At 37.5% G+C, this 18,368-nt stretch overlaps 1 protein-coding gene across 1 annotated transcript in view; it reads left to right on the top strand.

Annotated features, from left to right (window-relative positions):
* The window catches only part of LOC150077286 (liprin-alpha-1-like), a 1,048,988-nt gene that overhangs the window by 817,582 nt on the left and 213,038 nt on the right, over positions 1-18,368 (top strand). Inside the window, exon 19 of the mRNA XM_090386159.1 lies at positions 12,141-12,243. Coding sequence (XP_090242285.1) covers positions 12,141-12,243 — 103 coding nt within the window. The remainder of the gene's footprint in view (positions 1-12,140; positions 12,244-18,368) is intronic.

Genomic DNA, 18,368 nt, shown 5'->3' with positions numbered 1-18,368 from the left:
GACATGTTTCAAGGCTATTGGCCTATCATCAGTGGGTGGGCAGGTACCCTAGTATTGCAGACATGACGACCCGACAGAGCACAATATGAGAAAGAGCAAATGATGCCCACAACAACTACTTTGTAGTTTTTTAAGAGTGTCTATGGTGTATCTAAACACCGATATTATATAGATACTAAACTCTTAAAGTATTATGCCATGTGCATTTAATTATTTTAAATATTATCTTATACACCTTTTGGCATCTCTCATATTGTGCGATTAACTTCACAACTGGGTCGTCATGTCTGCAATACTAGGGTACCTGCCCACCCACTGATGATAGGCCAATAGCCTTGAAACATGTCTGGGTGGTGGTACTCACTGAGAATAAGTAACAGTAGTCTTCTCTATTAGTGAAGCGTTACTTATTTGAGGTAGTGCAGTATCATGGCAACTCGTCGTGAAGGCAGAGCACAATATGAGAAAGAGCAAATGATGCCCACAACAACTACTTTGTAGTTTTTTAAGAGTGCTTAATATGTATGAAACTTTTAGTAGCATCCACGATTAATTCCTTGAATGCTTCCCACTTAGAATTTACTGTTGGTGACATCGTCAATTGATCCCACTGTACAGAATTTAAAAACTGTCTGAGACCATTGTACTCACCTTTACGGAAGCAAAAACCCTTTCCTTTACCCCTGATGGTAATTATATCTTTAAGTAAATCCCACATCAGTACACTGTGATCACTACCACCTAGTGGTTCCTTTATTTGCCAATTCTTAATACACGAATGATCACTGCTGATAACCAGATCAAGAATATTACCCTCTCTGGTTGCCTCTCGAACATGCTGCTGCAGAAAACAATCATTCAATAACTCCTACTCTTATTTTTGCTTTCGCAGTGCTTATGTCACACCAAACTGACTCAACAGTGTACTGTTCATTTATATCAACATTCTTCTTTGGATGCACTTCTTTGGATTTTGTTTTTCTTAATTAACAGCCTAACGCCTCCTGCCTTCCTATCCTGTCTATCCTTTCTGTACACATTGTACTCAAATTCCTTATATCTGTGTGACACCACGTCTCTGCTATCCCAACAATATCCGCCTTTGATGTCTTGACCAGCACTTTAAATTCATCAAATTTATTTACTGTACTTCTAGCATTGGTATACATGCACCTATTCTTATTCTTAGCCACCCTGACACATCCCATATACCCACCTGTTTCACGATAACTGCCATCAGTCCCTGAAACCCTCTTCTACTATTATGCAAATAGTAGAAGATATTGGAAAGAATTTGTTCAAACAACTTTTGGAAAACAAATGAAATATTTTAGTGTGGTATTGGATGACAACTGATATAACTGACACCCCTCGCTCCAGGTCGCTACTTATTCTAATAGAAGTTGTGCAAGAATCACCTTCACCTCTGCCGGCAGCTACTTTTAACCTTTTAGTCTGTGAATCCCCCCCAAGCTAGCAGTTTTTTGATCCACCCAACACTGCCTCGATAGCATCAGCAAATATTCTTGCACCCTTTCTATTTAAGTATATCCCATCCCTGTAGAAGCAGAGTGTCCTGTTAACAAGCACAGACCATGCTGAAAAAAATTCTACCCCTTGAGCCTTGCACAATCTTTCCAGGACCGAATTGATTGACAAGGCTCTCATCATGTATTCCCACCTATCGTGTCTGGGCAGCATTGCAGACACTTTCAAATTTAACCCTGACTCACGACTTTTTTGCAACATTGAGTAAGAAGTGCATTGTGTATTCTAATATTCCCATTAGACCTGTCCTGCCAATTCCATGCCCTCCATTTATATTGGAGAATATAGCAACAGTGAGTTCTGAAAGTGAAGCTTCTGAAGATGAAACTGTTGCTATATTTGACCTAACCATAACTGTTTTTACAACGTGAACTCAGTGATCTGGTAAGAGCTTTACCTTTACCAAAGGAATCTGCATAGGATGTTTTTTTCTCATGGTACACACACAGAGAATGAGAAATAGCCCCCTATGTTTCTGAGAATGAGAACTAGTCCGTACGTTTTTTGAAGACGATTCTATGGTTTTTTTGCAGTAATATAAATGGCTTAATGATTATTTAGGAATTTGTTATAATCCTACACAGTGGACACTTTATATTGAACTCATCAAAGAGGAGTCTTAAAAGTGTGTTGCTCCATAATGGAAATAAATATGGGTCAATTCCAGCAGCTCACTCTGTGCGTTTTGAAAGAAACATATGAGAACTTGAAGAAGTTGTTCGCATTAAGCAGTGGTGTCCAACCTATGGCCTGCAGGCCCAATACAGCCCTCTAATAATTTTTATACGGCCCACACAGAAAGTGAATTAAAATAGCATTTTAGAGAGTCACCCCACTGTGTGTACAGGCAAGCAAGCTTCAAGCTCGACTGTACCAAACACGACATGTACATGTAATCCAGTGCATATAACTTTTTCAGTACAATGAAAAAGTTGATATAACTTTTTCATTGTACTGAATTATTATTAGCTTGTATTGAATTAAAAAATCATCCTTAAAAATGTACCAAAAGAGGAAAGTCGATTCAGAATGTCGTTTTTTCAATCAAAGATGGACTGAAGACTATTTCTTTATTGAGTATGACAAAAAAGCAGTTTGTTTGCTGTGTAAGGGTACTGTTAATTTTTAAAGAATATAATTTAAAACTACACTATAATTTTTGATTCCAAGCATAAATCTTATGATCAATATAAAGGAGTATAAAAGGGCGTTGCGAAAAGAAAAGTGTTCAAATTAGAATACGAATTAAGAAAACAACAAAACGCACTGAAAACATATCAGTCAAGAAATCTATCTGTTGTAACTGCCAATTATCAAGTTAAACATTTGATCGCTTTTTAAAGGCCGACTGGGCTAGCCAGGTGAGTAAAGTGCCTGCTTGGCAACCCAAAGGTCGCGGGTTCGATTCCCGCTTCGGGCTTGGATCAAAGTACAACAATAATGTTGGGAGGTGCATTATGGCCACAGAAGCCTATGCGCCAACAACTACCAAAAAAAAAAAAAAAAAAAACTTTTTAAAGTAAACCATTCAGCGATGGTGAATTTGTTAAAAGTTGTCCGGAGAAACAAACAATGATACAAGATGTTAGTTTGTCTTGACAAACAATTATGAAAATAGTAGAAGATATTCGAAAGAATTTGTTCAAACAACTTTTGGAAAACAAATGAAATATTTTAGTGTGGTATTGGATCACAACTGATATAACTGACACAGCTCAGCTCCTTATCTTTGTACATGGAATTAATGATCATTTTGTACCAGTTGAAGATGTAGCTCATCAACAGAGTATGCGCGGAAAAACTACTTTTAGAAAATTTTTGCCTATCTATTGAAAAGTTAGGATTAAATATTAAAAACCTGGTAGGAGCCACAACTGACAGTGCAAAAATATGATTGGTAAAAACATTGGGCTTATGGGTAGATTAACCAAGAAAGTGATAGATATCATCGCTGAACCTCTGATTGGAATTCAGTTTATTGTGCATCAAGAAGCTCTCTGTGGGAAAGTATTGGATCTCCAACACGTTATGAATGTGGTTATTTCAATTCTAAATTTTATAAGATCATGTGGCCTTAATCACCATGTATTTCTACTGTTTCTTTCAAAAATTGAAGCTGAATATGAAGATGTAATTTAACACAGTGCAGTGAGATAGCTTAGTGCTGGCAAAAAGTTATATCTTTTCTTTAAACTGCATCATGAAATTGATATTTTTATGTCAGAAAAGAGAAACCAATAAAAAAAATGATCAAGTATGAAGTGGCTGTTTGATCTTGCAATTCTTACAGACATTTCTAGTCATTTAAATGCTCTTAATTTAAAACTACAAAGGAAAGGAAAATTGGTCTCTGATTTGTATGATGACATCAATTCACTTCAGAATAAGTTATTATTTAAATCCCAAATTGAACAGGACAATTTAGTTCAGTTTGAACATTGTACTGAGCTAAAAGAGAAACACATATATCCAAAGAATCATTGCCTCTTGTTATTACCATTACTTTTTGACGAGTCTGAAAGTCAATTTGCTGATATGTGATCCCGTAAAAAAAGACATAAGCTTAAAGGATATTTTTGCTTAGACTGCAAAGGAATTTAGTGACATATGGGATAGTGCAATTGCATCATTTTTATACATAATGAACTGCACATACAATGATCATCTGCCACAGTAGATGATCATTGTATAAAAATTATGCAATTGTGCTATCCCATATGTCACTAAACTCCTTTGCAGTCTAGGCAGAAATATCCTTTAGTCTAATTCAGTGCACACCATCAAACATCTCTCAAATTGTGCAGTTATACCTCACAGCTGGGTTGTCAATATTGCAACATCAGGGTATCTGGCCACCCACCGAAGAGAGGCCAAATAGCCTTGAAACTGTGCTGCCTGGGTGGTGGTATCCACCAAAAATAAGTAACAATAGTCTTCTTCATTGGTGAGGAATTACTTCTTCAAGATAGGACAATGCCATGGCAACTCTTTGTGAAGGTATTCACAATATGAGATATAATTAAAACGGTGCCCATCCATCTGTCTTGGTAGATGATCATTGTATGCGTAGCTTATTATGTATAAAAATTATTACCTATAGAAATGGTTCAAAAATAAGTATATGGACTGTGAAAATAAACTACTTGAATTCTACAAGGTTCTCCCATCTGAAAATTTTCAACTAATAAAAGAAAATGCCATTGAAATGGCTACTTTGTTTGGATCAACGTACATTTCCCAGCAAATTTTTTCACGCATGAAATCAAATAAATATTTAAAAAGAAACAGAATAACAGATGAGCATCTTCATTCATATTGAAAATTTGCATCACAAATTTTCAACCAAATTTTGAACAATTATCTAAAAATATGCAGCCTCAATCATCTCATTAAATGTTAAGTTTTGTTCAGTAAATGCTATGTATTGTACTTAATAAAATTTTTGAATATTTTCAATTCTAGGTGTATCATATTTATTTATTCACCTTAATATTGAAAAACAGTGTGGATTTTCAGGTTGTAAATTTTCTAAAGTGAGCATTTAAAAGCAACAGTAAGGTATTTTTTTTAATAAAATTAAAAAATAAATCCCTGACATAGATTTATTGCACATAAGTCTTGGGAATTTGCATATTTTATATACAGCTTGAAAATAAAAAATGGTAACATGAAAATATAAACTTCCTTTTCACACTAATTTTTCTCAAATCACTCAGTGCAGCCCAAAAAACAAATCTAACTTTGAATATGGCTCCTGTATGGAGAAAGATTGGACACCACTGACATTAAGTATGAAGAACATGATCATGGTTGGTTGATCTCTGTTGACTTTAAAGTGATAGGCCTGTTACTTGGACAGCAATCTGGCTACACGAAAATGCCTTGCTTTATATATGCACACAGGGACAGTCAAGCAAGGAGTAAGCACTTCATAAACCACTGGTAGACCCAAAAACTGACCTCATTCCATACAGGATTTGATGAAACAGTTTGTAAAAGCTTTATCTGAGGAAAGTCCCTGCTTCGACTACCTTTGTACTAAATTCCCATCGATCACTCAAGAGAAGCTAGAACAGGGTATTTTTGTTGGACTTCAAATTCGAAAACTGATGAGGGACCAAGATTTTGAGAGAACTATGAATAAAAGAGAAAAACAAGCATGGATTAGCTTCAGGTGTGTTGTTGAGAACTTCTTAGGAAACAACAAGAATCCGGACTACAAGAATATAGTTGAAAATATGTTGGCAAACTTCAAGAAGCTGGCCTGCAACATTAAGGTACATTTTTACACTCCCATGTCGACTACTTCCCAGAAAATTGAGGAAGTGTCAGTGAAGAACAGGGAAAAAGATTACACCAAAACATTAAAAACATGAAGATGAAGTACCAGGGGAGGTGGAATGTCAACATGATGGCTGACTATTGTTGGATGGTAAAGAGGGACTGTAAAGTAGAAGGATCTGCAAGAAAATCAAAGAAACAAAAATTTACCATTGTAGATTAGTTTTAAAATAATAGATGAGTGGTTTAGTAGACTTTTTACCACATTGCCCTTTTTAATAGTGTTTTCAACATACACTGTGCTGCCACTTCATTTGTGTGCACCCTGCTGTGCACACAAATGGTTTGTCCCACAACGTTGCAAGTCACATGACCACAGTTGTGGATATAAGTGCAGCAGAACAACCTTTCTAGTATCAGTTAAGCATACAAACCGTAGCAAGAATGGGGAAAAAGGAGTGATCTAACTGACTTTGAACGTTGCACGGCAGTAGGTGTAAGACATGCTGGATAAAGCATCAACCGCTGTTCTCCTGAACTTTTCATGCACCACAGTTTCAAGAGTGTATCGAGAATGGTGCAACGAACAGAAAACATCCTCTCAACAGCACTCTTGTGGAAGAAAATCACTTGTTGATGAGAGAGGTCAGAGGAGGATGGCTACAATTGTGCAAGCAAACAGACGGGCTACAATATTGCGCATCACATCAGAATACAACCTTGGTACGCAGAACAAAATATCGCAACAGACCACTAGTCGCACTCTGTTGTAAATGGGCTACAACAGCCGACAGCCACATTGCATACCTTTGTTAACAATGAAGAACAAGAGAGCACACCTCCTGTGGGCACAGCAATACCAGCACTGGACGATCGAGGATTGGAAAACAGTTGCTTGGTCTGATGAGTCGAAGTTCCTGGTGCATCATTTTGATGGATTGCTCAGAATTTGGCGAAAACAACATGAATCCATGGACCCGTCATGTCTGATGACTACTGTGCAAGGTGGTGGGGGCAGTGTTATGGTGTGGGGAATGTTTTCTTGGCACACGTTGGGTCCATTGATACCCATAGATTCATGTCTGAATGCCACATCGTGCCTAACCATCGTTGCTGACCAAGTGCATCCGTTCATGTTGACAGATTATCCTCAGTCAGATGGTTACTTCCAGCAGGATAACGTGCCGGTGCACAAAGCCCGGATCACTATGGAATGGTTCCAGGAACATGACAATGACTTTTCTTTGGTGCAGTGGCCCGCTCAGTCCACGGATCTCAATATTATTATTATTGAGTTCAATATTAGTACTGAACATCTTTGGGATGAGCTGGAAAGGACTGTTCACTGCAGGCCTACACCTCCATCGAATCTCAAGGAACTGCATGACACACTCATGTCTGCATGGTACTCCATTCCTGCTCAACGTTTTCAGCATCTTGTTCAATTCATGCCTAGACGAATTCAGTCTGTTTTGAAGGCTAAAGGAGGCTCAACACACAACTAAGTAGGTGTACCTAATAAAGTGGAAAGTGGAAGCACAGTACTTTGTATATTTAAATATAAAAATCTGCTAAAAGTAGCATTTTGTTATAATTTCAGTGCATTAATTCTGCCAAAATTAATAAAAATTTGTGAAAAATCAAATTTTCTTTTATGATTTTTGAAGAAACCTGACATGATAGAAACAAATGGGAGTCATTTTTAAAATCAGCATTAGAAAATGATTAGAAACACTTTTTCTGAGAAAACATTGAATTTTTTTCACAATGCAGAGTAGTGTAATTAATGCTAGACTCACATGGTTCCTGGAAACTTAAAATATTTTAAGTTTCCAGGAACCATGTGAGTCTTTCAGAAAACTAGGTCAGTACTCAATCCCATGGTCAAAAATGACGCAAACATTCAAAATGTAGTAGTAGTAGTGGCATGTGATTCAAGAAAGCAAGTGTATGAGCTTATGCAGCATCAGCCAGAAAAAAAAAAAAAAAAAACACACCATTCCCTCCAAATGCCTGTCCAGTTCCTCCTTAAATTTATTCAACCTATCAACTTCCACAACGACAGATGGAAGTTTGTTCCAGCAAGTAACCACCCGCTGGCTAAAGGCAAATTTCCGCACATCTATTCTACATCTGTCTTTTCTTAATTTGAATTTATGCCCCCTTAGGTGCGTAATCTGAACAAGGGGAAGGATCCCATCAGAATTCAGCGTGCTCAACCCTGAATGTGTTTCTTAGGGAAAAACACTTAGTCTTGACATTGAAAAAGCTTTTGAAACTTGGCAATATGAGATTTTTCAGAAAAATTTCTTGACAAGTAACTTGGCTTTATTAAAATATGGTAAATACAGAAATAAGAATAAATATAAGTTAAAAACTGATAAAATAAGAAATAATAAAAGCATTAAAATACACAGATAAAAAGATAAAATTAATAAGTTCAAACAAAAGTGATTACAAAACAAGTAGCATTCAGTGTGTTTTGACTAGATTACATGCTACATTACAATTTCAAAGTATATTTTATTATTATTATTGTTAACAGCTACAAAACAGCAAACAAAAGTGCCTGAGGGTGCAGCTACAAAGCATTATTACACAGCTTCAAAGCAGAAGCTTGGAGTATACATTTCCAAAGTAAAGAGAAAAGTAAATGTACATAAGAAGACTAGTGAATTGAAATGTACAGATAAAATAAAACTAAATAAATAAAAGTAGGACTCATCCATCCTGTTTAAGTGAACAGGTAGGAGTAAGGCAGAGCACTGATATTTTTTCACACACATTACACAATCAGAGTCTTAGAACTTGCAAGAAGAGTCCATTCACAAATTTCAAAAGGAACACGACCACTCATGCTTGTCGTTATACTACTGGATATCACCCTAAGGAGAATCAGCTTCTTTAGACATGTTGTGCGAATATGCTTAACATGCTCCAAAAAATTTTGTTTTTTATCCAGAATTAGTCCAAGAAATCTAATATTCTGTTGAAAAGTAATTGGATGAGAGTCAAGTTGTAAGTCTGGATCAGGATGTAAATTTCGTTTACAGAAAAAATGAATTGTGTTGTTATTTGCTTTAAAAGTCTATATCCATTATTTTTGCTCACTGAACAAGCTTGTTAATAGTGCCTTGAAGCTGCCTTTCAATTAGATGCATGTTTTGAGTGTGGCATGAGATTGCTGGATCATTGGCATACAGATATGTTTCAACTGTGTCAGGAATTCATTTGGTAATTGAATTAATCCTGATGGAGAAGAGCATTGCACTTAGCACACAACCCTGGGGACCCCTTCTTGCACAAATGAAAAAGCATGTATTTCCTTAGAAATATGTGCAGATTTATTTGCTTTACATTTTTATATTGATTGTATAATCCTAGTTTTCCAAGGGTCCTTTACCTATTTTTTTACTATTAAAGTAGGGCATTTTGTAATAAACATTTTTACAGGTCCCAAAAAAACTTTTGCCTAGGGACTGCATATCCTCAAGTTAGGCTCTGCAATCTTTTATAACATTGGATCAAGGCATCATAACGTACTCAAATATTGAAAGCACATTTAGGTATGTGATCCAGTAAACATCGTGAACAGTACAAACACTATTGGAACAGTGAATGCAATATGGCAAAAAAAAGGGAAAAATAAGCAGTGAATCCATTTTTAAGGCACCCCAACACTGCCAATCTGACAGTATACAAGAAGACACGAGCTAAAACCTATTATATCAGGTGGAAATGCTAGAAAGAATTCTGGATGTCTTTTGCCAGCAAGATCACTAGAAGCACAAACACCAGAATAGTCTGGAATAAAATCAGGCATATATCCAGTAAATATCCAACAAAACTTGCCTCTATAATGAACTGGCAAGGACAAAATATAACAAGGCCAAAAAAATAGCAAATGCACTTTTCAAACCAGCAATATCTTCATATGACCCTATCTATCTTCCAAAAACATAAAACAGATCAAAAGATACAAACTTAATTTACATGCAAGTCAACAGATATCATACAATCAACCTTTCACCTTTACAGGGTTACAGAAAGCCTTAGCCAAAACAAGACAGAATGTAGCAGACCATGATGGAATTCATTATCCAGTGATAAAGCATTTTGGTGAGAATTCCTTATGTATTCTTTTATATTTATAGAACAGAATCTACATTGAAAATACCTATCTTGATGGTTGGTGACTCTCAACTGTACTAACCTTTCTGAAACCTGGGAAAATCCAAATCACTATCATCCTATTGCCATCACTAGCTGTCTTAGAAAAATCTTAGAAATAATGATAAACATTTGTTTAACATGGTTTCTTGAGATGCACAATCTTCTCAGTCCTAGTCAATGTGGTTTTCACAAGTATAAATCAACTTTTGATGTCATGACAAAGGTGGAAGAAACATATGCAATGCTTTTTCAGAAATGATCAGTTGGTTATGATATGCCTTGACATCGAGAAGGCTTTTTTTACAACCTTGAGGGCACCTCCGTAGCCAGGTGGGAAGGAGCAGCAGTGCGTAGCACATGCTTCTTGATTATACCAGGGTTCGAGCCCGTGACCACCAAATACGGAGGATGTGGAAAGGTCAGGGAATGACCACCACATATCCCCAGAGCAATATGGCCTTAGTTGCTAATGCTCCTAAAAACCAAATAACAAACAAACAAACAACCTGGAGATATGGTATTTTGTGTGACTTACACAGAATAGGAATGTGAGACCATTTACCAAAATTCATACACAATTTATTAAGCAAAAGAATCTTCCAAGTCCTGAAAATATGTTCAAGACAAAGGAGTTCTCAAGACTCAGTCCTCAGTGCAACTCTGTTTGCCATCAAAATTAACCTCATCACAAGACATTCCCGAAACTGTTTAAACATATTTATACATAGATGACCGCACTGTTTCATGCTACTCACATATGTGCACTTTAGACAGAGAGAGAGAGAGAGAGAGAATTGCAAGGTGCTATAAATAAAATATAGACATGGACTACCTTTAACGGATATCAGATCTCATTTCAGGAGATAGTATTAATACATTTCCATAGAAAACACAGGATATATCCCAGTCCTAAATTAAATCACATTATTGTGACCAAGCAATCCCACTTAAACATGTCTGACTTCTGAGACTAATCATGGATGATAAACTAAATTTTCTCAAGCACGTAAAAAGCTGCATGATGTTTGTTTAAAGAAATTCAATATTCTAAGGGCAGTATCTTCCACAGATTGCTTTTCACTGCTGCACATATACCAGGCCTTATAAAAGATCTAAGTTAACCTGTAGAGTTGTTATCTATATCGAGTTCTGCCAGAAAAATTGTATTAAAATGACTAGATTCTATCCATCATTGCGCATTGTCTCAGGAGCCATTTGAACATGCTGATAGCAAAATAACAGTCATATTATAGTCAATGGGCCTCTTCATAGCCAAGTAGTGAGTAGCAGCAGCAGCAGTGCAATAGCACATGCTCTTAGAATAAACTGTGGTTCAAGCCCCTGACTGCTAAATACAGTCAGTCTGCCAACCCACACTGGACTAACGTGGCAGATTATGGTCCATTTCCATCAGCATGACTTGTTGAGGAGGCCTCCATCCTGTAGTGAATTGACAATGGCTGCAGATTTATTTTTATTTATTATAGGCATTACAAAACAAATATGCTAAATTTATGTTGTTAAAGTTGTTTATTTTTGCACCAAAAATAAACAACTTTAACAACATAAATTTAGCATATTTGTTTTGTAATTGCCTTACATTACCATTTATCTTCTAAATATTCTTCTGAGGCAATAAATAATTACTGTTTATAAAGGTCGACTTACATGTTAGACTACCTTTGTTCTTTAGATGCAGTATTCCATGAAGTTCTTATTCTTCTCCTGCCTGGATAGAGAATCATGGAATAGCCAGACGTTTTGTGATCCAAAATACTCTTTCAAAATTTACTCACTTAATTGTAGCCTTTCTGAGCAGTTGTTTAATTTTTAATAAACTAGTCATATACACACAAAGAAGGATCTTGTTATCATAATTTTATATTTGCATGAAAATAATATATATATTAGAAATCTCAGTTTTCTTTCTATAAATTCAGAGAAGTGGCATTCTTAAGAGTTCAGTGCAAAAACATTGAACTTTTAACTGCTTGAATAATTTTTCATATTTGGTGTGCTACATATATTCCATATGCTGTAAAACCCAAGCGATCAAACTTTTACATTAGCATGATTCAAGCATATTTTGTTTTTTTTGAATGATAACCTGTAATTTTTTTATTTTTTTTTCAATATAGGTGCTACATATCTAGATAGTGATGCTGCTGCTGCAGGTGATTCTGTTGGTTTGAGTGGTGGTTTAGGACAAAAAGCTGATTTTGACCGTAGGACAAAAAAGAAGTGAGCGAAATTTTCATAAAATTTGTATTATTTTGTATTATACATGTTAGAACCATTGTATCAGAATAGGTGAGCACATGGGGACAATTATCAGAATTAAAAATTATGTAATGACTGAAAACATCACTAGTATCATTTGAGTAAAAATATGAGCAGTTTAAAAATAAAATACATTTTATAATGCAAGAGTATAGTAGTTTACCGTAAGCCACTCATTTGCTGAAATTTGGGTTGGAATCATGCTATTGATTGAAGGAATTCTTAAAGGCCTCCTCAATCAAAGCCATAGTTGCCAATCTCAGGCAGATAGAGTAAGTTTTCCCTGTGAATTATTCTGTGATTTTCAGTATGTGGCACCTCTGTAGCCAGGTGGGCAGAAGCAGCAGTGCATGAGCCCGGTCTAATCAAGAAGCACACGCTTCTTGATTAGACCGGGGTTCGTGCCCATGACCACCAAATACGGAGGATGTGGAAAGGTCAGGGAATGACCACTGCATATCCCCAGAGAAATATGGCCTTAGTTGCTAATGCTCCTAAAAAAACCAAAGAACAACAGCAAAACAATTCAGCATGTAGAATTTGCAGATTAGCCATGAATGCACATGAGCACACACCCACATACAGACACAATACACTTAGTGCTTTGTGGCCTGTGAGGCTGCCCATAGAACCAACAATAATATTTGTATTATAGATGTTATTTGTATAATAACATTGGCAAGAATAGTGCTGAGAACATTAAAATTGATAATTTGACAAATTTTGTAAAATGCAACTGCATATGTGCAGCAAATATTATGTAGCTGTGCACACATATGATCATTACTATCATTGTGGGATACACTTGAAAACTGAGTCATCTTATATCTATCAAATTATGCAAATTGATTTTTGCACACAAGTAATAGTAATGTCAAATGATTAAAGGAAGCATGCTTAGTATTAGTAATAGCAAATTATTAAAGGAAGCATGATTATACAGCAACAGCCAACAGCAGTGTGGGAACGCCTTAGCATTGGGGTAGGTGCCAATGGCACTGGTATCAGAAGGTTTCCACTGACAGGCCAAATCAGTTCTGTGTCAAGCTATTTCAACACCCGAGGCTAGCTGACGAAATGGCCCCTAGACAATGTTGCATCACGATTAGAGCAGAGAGCAGATGGAAAATTAATTTTCATCAAATGCCATGTTTTCAAGCCTGCATGCATCCTTATATCTGAATACATCTATGCAAACTGATCTATGCTGCATAGCAGCATAGATCAGTTTGCCATCCAGAACGTGTCTTTGACGGGACCAATCAAGCGACCACTTCATCAGCGCACGCTCGAATGGATAGCATTCGAGCATGCACTGATAAAATTCGCAGTTCATGCATTGTGTACTTTCTTACAATATTGAATAAGTTAAAAGTTATAAATAATGTGTGCATAGTGTTTGCTATATAAACAGGTAATCATGAATATCGTGATTTATAATTTAAATAAAATAACAAAAGCCCAATTCATTTTAGACATGCCACCAAAGTAAAAATGCAGACATCAGTACTGCGTAGAAAGACTGCATAAAAAGGAAATTTAAAAAAAAAAAACATTCCGCCATTCCAAACCTAAAAGTGACAACGAAGATGTACATGATTCGAATGAGGATGAAACAAAGGATTGTAATGAATGGGCCTGGTGTACTGGGGTCCATGGTTAAGAAAAATATATACATACAATGATAACCCAGTTTAATATAATATAATAAAATATATAATAAGTAGCAGTAGCTTTCCAGACTAACGAGTCTCTTTTTCAACTGATTTAAATACAATGGATAAGTGCAATGAGCTGAGAGTGAGGCGTTATACATTTTCTATTGTTGTTTCACGGACGTGCGCTGTTTTACTCCAGTGTTTATCCAATATTAAAATGGTTGTCTCTAGGATGTGGGGTGTAGACGTACACCTTTGTGACAGTTTATCGCCTTTGGATTGTTTAATATGTTAAGGGACTCTAGCCATAGGCGGTGGCGAAAGTGTCGTGAGTGGTCTACTATTTCAAAGTCACGTTTGGGATCAAGATCGTGGTTGATGGCCCAAAAATGTTCCGCGACTGCGGACTGCTCAGTTTCGGCAAGCCGGATTGATGTCATGTTCCGTAAGGCGATCTTGGAGAAGTCTTGACGTTTCTCTTATGTAGCAGCTGTCACAGTCTCTACAGGTGATGCGATATACTACATTGCTGCGTAAGAGAGGTGTGACAGGGGTCTTCATACTGGAGACAAGTGAACGTAGGCTTCTGCAGGGTAACTGCACGCATTTGATGTTGTAATTTCTAAGAATTTTTGAGATACGTCCTGACACCCCTGGATAATAGGAAATGTAGACGGACGGTATACCGTCTTGGTTCAATGGTCTTGGGTGGGATGTGAGTTCTTGTGCCTGTAATAGGCATCTGTTTAGCACATGGGATGGATAACCACATTTGGTTAGGTCCGCCTTCTTTTTTCTTAAACAAAGGATGATACCACTGAAATGGAAGTCCAAGAAGAAGCCCAAACAGTTGAAATTATTTTAAAAGAATTAGAAAGTATGGAGAATAAACAACAGTTGGCAGAAGGAAATGATGGCAGAAATAATATTAATACAGAACATGTAAGTCTGAATTTTAATGATCACACCATATGGAATTTTAATATCCACAAAAACAGATCTCGTATAGTCCTGAACATATTAGCATTAGCAAGGGCACATGATGCAAGAAAGTAAGCTTATATAGCATCAGCCAAAAAAAAAAAAAAAACACTCTTTTCTCATTTCACCCATCCACTCGCTCCAAATGTTTTAGCATTAGCATTAGTAGAGCCATTTGATGCAAGAAAGCAAGCTTATGCAGCATCAGCCAAAAAAAAACGAAAAAAAAAAAACCACTTCCACTTCACCCCTCTGTTCGTTCAAAATACCTGTCCAGATGAGCCTTAAACTTATTTAGGCTATCAACTTCCACGACAAGGGATGGAAGTCTGTTCCACCAACCAACCACTCGCTGGCTAAAGGCAAATTTCCGCACATCTATCCTACATCTGTCTTTCCTCAATTTGAATTTATGCCCTCTCAGGTGATTATTCTGAGCGAGAGGAAGAATCCCATCAGCATTGAGCATGCTCAAACCATTCAATACTTTATACACCCCTATCAGATCACCTCGCTGGTGCCTAGTCTCCAGACACTGTAACTTGCAAAACTAAAGCCTTTCTTCGTAAGAGCACCCCTTTGTTCCATTCACTAATCTTGTTGCCCTTCTTTGTACTCGTTCCAGCAGCTCTACATCCTTCTTGAAATGAGGCCTCCAGACCTGTATACAGTACTCTAGGTGTGGCCTGACCATTGCCTTATACAAGGGAATAATCACCTCCTAATCCCTGCTAGAAAAATTCCTATATATCATTGACAATACACCATGAGCTACTCCTGCAGCCCGTCTGCACTGTTCAGAGAACTTCATATCTGCCTGCACAACCACCCCCAGGTCCCTTTCATTCTCTACCACTGTCAGTGTAGTACCACAGAGTTGATACGTTGCTGTTTCCCATGTGTAGCACTTTACATTTGTCAATGTTAAACTTCATTTGCCACCTCTGAGCCCATCTGCTCAACCTTTCCAGATCCTGTTGCAGCAGCATAGTGTCAGTAGTGTCCTTGACAACCCTGCCCACCTTTATATCGTCTGCAAACTTCGACATTAAACTTGATATACCATCATCAATATCATTTATGAATACAGAAAACAATAATGGACCCAACACTGAGCCCTGAGGGACTCCACCAATAACATTAGTCCACGATGAGCAGTGTCCATTGATTACCACTCTCTATCTTCTCCCCCTCAGCCACCCCTTTATCCACAGCAGCAATTTGCCTCCAATGTCACACTGCTCCAATTTGTGCAGCAGTCTTCCATGTGCATCAGTATCAAAAGCGTTTCTAAGATCCAAGTATATAATATGAAAGTTATTCCGTGCATCCATTTCCTTTGTGACTGCATCATAGTATCCAATTAAATTGGTCAGGCAAGACTTCCCCTTAACAAAACCATGCTGTGTCCAAGCTATAACTGAAGTCTTGTCTAAATGATCCTGCAGTGCTTCTTTAACTAGTGCCTCCATTAATTTTGCTGGAACAGAAGTTAAACTCACAGGTCTATAATTGCTTGTGTCAGCCTTTGATCCTCCTTTCTGAATTGGGGTCACATTTGCACATCTCCAGTCTGCGGGTACCTCCCCTGAGTCCAAGGAAGCTCTCATAATTATGGCTAAGGGTTTGTTTACTTCCTCCGCTGCCTTCTTTAATATAACTGGATAGATCCCATCCACCCCAGGTGCCTTTCTTGTGTTTATCTTCAACAGTTTCTCCTCCACTTTTTCTCAGTTATTACAAAATTCTGTAGCTTATTGCTAGAGTTGAATACACCCCTGGCTTTCCCCTCGCTAAATAACTCCTCATGTGTGAATGTCGATGCAAAATATTCATTTAGTTTGTTAGCTACCTGAGCAGGATCGTCAACAGTTGACCCATCAATATAAAGTGGACCAATCTGATTCATCCCCTTCCTTCTAGAGTTTACATAAGTAAAGAACTCTTTGCTGTTTTTCTTTGCATCCCTTGCCAAAGATTTCTCGTACTCTGCCTTCACCTGCCTAACTTCCTTTGTAACTTGGTTACAGATCAACTTGTATCTATCATAGGCTTCTGTGTCATGTGTTAATTTGTATGTATCCCATGCATGTTTCTTCTCTGCCATATGCCTCATCAGTTCATCTGACATCCATTTATGCCTAAACCTTGAACAATATTTCTTAGTTGGTATGTAAAGCCTAGTAGTTATCAAGATAAGTTCTTTGAATGCTTCCCATTTTGCATTTGCTGTTGGTAACATCATCAGTTGGTCCCACTGTACAGAATTTAAATACTGTCTCAGTCCATCGTAGTCGCCTTTACGAAAGCAATAACCCTTCCCTTTACCCCTAATAGTAGTTACCTCTTTGAGTAAATCCCACTTCAGCACACTGTGATCACTGCCACCTAGTGGTTCATTTACCTGCAGATTCTTAATGCATGAAGAATCACTGCTGATAATCAAATCAAGAGTATTCCTCCCTCTAGTTGCCTTCCGAACATGCTGATGTAGAAAACAACCATCCAATAAATCCATAAAAGCTTTGCTAGTGTGTGAGTGACCAGCCCCCAAACTCCAGTCAATATCTGGGAAATTAAAATCTCCCATTATAAGACTCTCTGATTTACTGGCCCACTCTATTTCCCTGTACAGTTTCTTATTATACTCATCAGAGTCATTAGGCCTATAGCACACTCCTACTCTCAATTTTGATCTCCCAATGCTTATGTCACACCAAACTGACTCGACACTGCACTGTCCAGCGATGTCCACTGGCTTCACTTCCTTGGATTTTATGTATTTCTTAACTAATAGCATAACCCCTCCTCCCTTCCTATCCAGTCTATCCTTTCTGTAGACGTTGTACTCCCCAAATTCCAGTCCTGCATTCCTTATATCTGTGTGACCCCACGTCTCTGATATCCCAACAATATCTGCCTTTGATGTTTTGAGCAATACCTCAAATTCATCAAATTTATTTACTAAACTCCTAGCATTGGTGTAGACGCAAGTATACCTGCACCTGTTTCTATTCTTAGCTACCCTAACACAACCCATGTGTTTACTTGTACCACAATGACTCCCAGCAGTCTCTGAAATATCCTGCATCTTGTTTTTCAGGCTTCTGCTCATTCCAATAGAAGCAGTGCAAGAATCTCTTTCCCCTCTGCCAGTGGCTACTGTTAATCTATTCGTCTTTGTATCCCCCCAAGCTAGCAGTTTTCCGACCCACCTAACACTGCCTCGATAGCATCAGCAAATATTCTTGCACCCTTTCTATTTAAGTGTATCCCATCCCTGTAGAAGCAATCTCTCCTGTTAACAAGTACAGTCCAGGCTGAAAAAAATTCTACCCCTTGAGCCTTGCACAATCTTTCCAGGGCCGAATTGATCGACAAGGCTCTCATCATATACTCCCTCCTATCGTGTCTGGGCAGAATTGCAGACACTTTCAAATTCAACCC

Source organism: Mastigoproctus giganteus, chromosome 12 (genome assembly GCF_048544385.1).
Source record: "Mastigoproctus giganteus isolate SK-2022 chromosome 12, ASM4854438v1, whole genome shotgun sequence".
NCBI classification, from domain to species: Eukaryota; Metazoa; Arthropoda; class Arachnida; order Uropygi; family Thelyphonidae; genus Mastigoproctus; species Mastigoproctus giganteus.
Note: the sequence above shows the minus strand (reverse complement) of the source record. Positions and strands in the feature narration are given on the sequence as shown.